We start from the raw sequence: 4,472 nt of genomic DNA, 5'->3' as shown, positions 1-4,472 counted from the left end.
CTAACTGATTATTTTTTAGCAAAGCCACATATCTTTTCGAACATTTTTCATGTTCCTCTTTGAGTTTCTCATTCTCAGATATACAACGATTGTATTTTCTAATGAAAATATTGTCAATTTGTTCTACTTTTTTCAAAAAATTATCTGAACCTTTTTTTTTGTGTAAATCGTTTTCAGTTATAATGATTTCACTGAACATCTTCTGCAGAAACACATAAGCTTCATTTTGATTAATTTTCAATTTTTTGCTTATATCATTGATAAGTTTTGGTACATCTTGTAAGTAATGTTGTATTACGAATTCATTATACTGATCGTCTTGTGTCATTTCTGTGTACAACTATATTGATAGCATAAAATAAAATAAACTTTATAATATACAATAAATAACCATCATGTATGAACACATCTAACATATTAATTAAAATTAAACTACTAATAACATATTTTATGTGTATATTTAAAATATATGTATTTGTAAATGCCATCACTCAATTCTTTTATTATTTCAACTCGAATAACATTTAAATTTAAAATTCAATTGACTCATTTTTATCTATTTCAAATTCAACATCTTCTTGCGATGTTGTAATAGAATCTATTGCTTTTTGCAATTCATCATCAACATTATTCGGATTAACAAGATCATCTTTTTTTGTTTGTTTTGACTTTTGCAGAGTCAGTTCAGTATAATCAGTGGCTTTCCTTTTCTCGTTGGGTTGACGTATTCTTGGTATTGACTGGTTAGCTTGTCCTTTTTCTTCAACCTTTCCGCCTGTTTTCTGTTGTATCTCCGTTTGACTGTATGCATCAATAACAGCTATCTGCTTTGTTTGATTCTCTATTGAATTGGTTGAGACTCTTGTTAACTTGCTAGCAACGCCTGTACTATTGATGTAGTTATTTTCGAGCATTCTATAGAAACTTGAATAGATCGAAAGTTTCACTAAAGTATCTTGTGTATCATCAGTGTGAGCAGAGTAACCAGCGTCGATATTCTTAATCTGTTCCAGCCGTTTATTCAGAATCAGATTCATTTTAGTTATATATTGTTTATCTTGTGATGAAAGTGAAAATCCTTCTTTTTCGGCTTCTTCGTTAGATTCAATTAACGATTTCAGATAACCTAATGTTATGATATTTTTAATAGCATTTTGTGATACATGCAAAAGTGGTAATGCATCAGTATCAATGTTAGCCAAGATTTCACGGTAAATTTCTACTTTTGTAACGATATCTGTTGTATTTACATTAATATGCCGGATTTCTAATTTTTCATATTCAAATATTTTATTGAAAGCGAGTATTAGTTGTTCAATCAGAATTTTCTTTCCTTTCTCATCTTTACCTCGTAAATTATCTTCAATACTCTTTTGTGGATCATAATTTTGTTTTGATTCATAGCATTCAATATTTTTGCCGTTGAATTCTTTTTGAACAGGCAGAATGACAGTCTCTGTTGCAACGGATTTATTCACAACTTTTTGTGATTGCGTTTTGATTTTATTTTCCTCACACTCTTTCAACTGTTTCCTCAGTGTTTCAATTTCAACCTCAGCTGTTGCTAATTTTGTTGTTTTTTCTGAATAGTTTTTCATGATTTTGTCTCGTTTTTTTTCGCAAACACCAAGAGTTGTTCTAAGTTCTTCGATTTTTTTTTCTAACACAACTTTTCCAATTATAAACTCAGCAGACGTTGATGTCGCAGCATCAACTTTTGTCTGGTCTTTGGATGTTTGGGTGTCCATACTGACACATGCCTGATAGCAGGGCTGAGTTTGCGAACGCAAACTACAATGAAGATAGTTGATATTGTGGTTTATGTTTGTAAATAAATTTTCCAGGTCTTCATTCTTCAAACTTCTCAATAAAACGTTAATGCTTTCACCTGTCTGTGTGTAATTTTCTTCACTTACATTTCGATCTAGTACCATATTATACAATTTCAATAATTCAATCAACTTTTGAACAAAAGATTTCTTTTCGTTTTCAATGATTTCAAGTTTTTGACTAAAATTATTTTTCATATCACTAACTATCTCTTCCCTTTCTATCTTTATTGTATTCAACGCCAATTTTATGGAATTAAAATCATCTAACAATTTTTTTTGCTCCAAAACACAATTTTCGTAAGCTTTCACAAAATCTTTACCTTCTTTAACCACATCCGCATCGAAAACTGCATCATGAAGTCTTCTGCCGAACTCATCTTCACTTCTAACAATTAGAACAAACTCTTGCTTTAGTTTTTCGTAGGCTGCCGCAGTATCCAAATTGTGAAATTTCTCAATTTTATGTACAAGTAGCGGAACGTCATGTAAAATGGTTGATAAAATGAAATCATCAACCGTATCGTATTTATTATTATCTTGTTCCATTTATTTAGTTAGTCAAAGTTTTTACTGTGCCAGTCTATAAATGATCTTAACATTAAGCGTTTTGTTTTTGCTTGGTTCAAAATGATTGGTACTTTGTGTAAATTAGTATTATTTTCATTTATGAAAAATTCTAATAAATATGTAACAGTTTGTAGTACTTGCAGAAAAAATACATGCAGATTGATTTTTGCTAACCATGTGGGTAAATCGGTTGTTTCATTCGCCGTCACTTCTTCTGATTCTGCCTCTGCGAGATCTTCTATCGGTCTATAGATGATTGAATCTAATTTCCCAGGCTGAAAATACATAAAGCAACTGATTTTTGCATCCGTGTAAGATGTACAAGGATCACGATCATTAAGAAAATCAAGAAAAAGTTTTCTTGGGCAATTGTTTGCATAATTGGCTTTCAGCTCAATTTTCTCCATAAACATTTCTCTCTTCAGATTGCAAGTTACTAAATTTGCGAAAAAATCATCGAAACAATTCTCGATATCTTTCAATGTGACAATTTTCGATTTTCTGTCAAGAGTCCAATTGATGAATGATCTCAACATCTCTGAACCATTCCACTTTTGCGTATATTTAATCTGCGAATTCAGCTTTTTTTTATCAAATTTTGTTTTCTTTTGAATAAAGAAAACTTCTCGATAATCAGCTCGACGCATCGTGGTATCTGGAAAAGTATTGTTGAAAAGTGTTGTTAAGTCCATGGATGGGTTGTCAGGTAAAGAAATGAATAAGGAATCTGTGTCTATGAAAAGAATAGTAGCTTGGTATGACTTTACACACAATTGTCCCTTTGCTAGAATATTTGTTCTATTTATGGCCGTGATTGCAGCTCCTAGTTGAGACACTTGCCTGCTTGCTATTCCATAGATAGATGATACCGTTGGTTTCATGTGTCGATCTTCCATTTCCAAACGTGATTGAGTTATCTTAGCATTTGATAGACATTTATTTGCACATTCAATGCTACGACACTTTACAATAACTGTATCTCTAATTGTCACGTAGACAGAACAACCAGGCCAAACAAGTCCCAAAGCAACATTAAGGAATTTATCCTTATCTAAATAGTCATAATTTTGATCCGATCCTGTATCTTCTTCTTCTTCTTCTTCTTCTATTTCTTCATCTTGATCTGAGTAATCCATAGATAGTTCAGTTATTTTGAACTGTATTGCTGGTAATAGTTTTTCTTCAATGAATTTCTTATATTTGTTACAAAAATCACGTGCAGAGTTGAATTCTCTGACAATTCTTGATAAAACTCCAGGCCTATTTTTCCAAATAATAATTACTAGTTTATCACCTCTTTCGGTAAGATTTTCTTTGTTAAAAACAAATTCTCCACCAACATATTTGTCTTCATATAAATATTGATAAGTTAGTAGATCTTTGGACTGTTTAATAGACTTAACTGGTATCGAAAATTTAGATTTTTTTGAATGTTCACTCATTACACGCCTCCAATTACTCGATACTTGCAGCTTACTTGTGTTGGCTATTTTACTTTGAGATGCCCAATGATTGAGTGATGATGGATTATCATCATCAGTTATGTGTGTTTTATAGTCAAACGCAATGAATTGATCTGAATCCATTTCGATAAAATCGAAAATTTTACAAAGAATAGATGCTTTGAAAATTGAACATGTTTCATCGGATATATTTCTTCTGTCAATCAGTGTAGAATAAGCTTTATCGTAATCATACGATGAAACATTTTGAAGGTAATATTTTCCTTGGCACCAATTAACACCACCAGGATGTTTTTTCTCTTTACCACTAGCATCGGTAATTTTAACATAATGCTCAAGCTTTTCAATAGAAAAGAAATAGTCCTTGATTGGTTTGAAATCTTCAGCATGACTTGAAATGTTTTCAAATGGATACTTAACAATACCAATATTAGAGTTGAATTTACAAAGAAAAACACGTAATCGCAGGCCAATGTAGAGACATTGATTTAGAATACGGTACTCTGAAAATCGATAATTGTTTAGATATTTGTCAAGTGTTATTCCATTCTTTATGATTGAATTAATAAATCCTGATTTATGATCCAACACATTTAATGTTGTCAAAAGA

General features: G+C 31.1%; 1 protein-coding gene across 1 annotated transcript; it reads right to left on the bottom strand.

Annotated features, from left to right (window-relative positions):
- Positions 1-530: 530 nt before the first annotated feature.
- Positions 531-2,378, bottom strand: LOC128390502 (uncharacterized). Its single transcript, XM_053350232.1, has one exon. The coding sequence runs from the start codon at positions 2,376-2,378 to the stop codon at positions 531-533; it is 1,848 nt and encodes a 615-aa protein (XP_053206207.1).
- Positions 2,379-4,472: the final 2,094 nt, after the last annotated feature.

The sequence above is a fragment of the Panonychus citri genome, unplaced genomic scaffold, assembly GCF_014898815.1.
Source record: "Panonychus citri isolate SS breed McGregor unplaced genomic scaffold, ASM1489881v1 Contig00121, whole genome shotgun sequence".
NCBI classification, from domain to species: domain Eukaryota; kingdom Metazoa; phylum Arthropoda; class Arachnida; order Trombidiformes; family Tetranychidae; genus Panonychus; species Panonychus citri.
The sequence above is the reverse complement of the archived record's forward strand: the minus strand, read 5'-3'. Positions and strand labels throughout refer to the sequence as shown.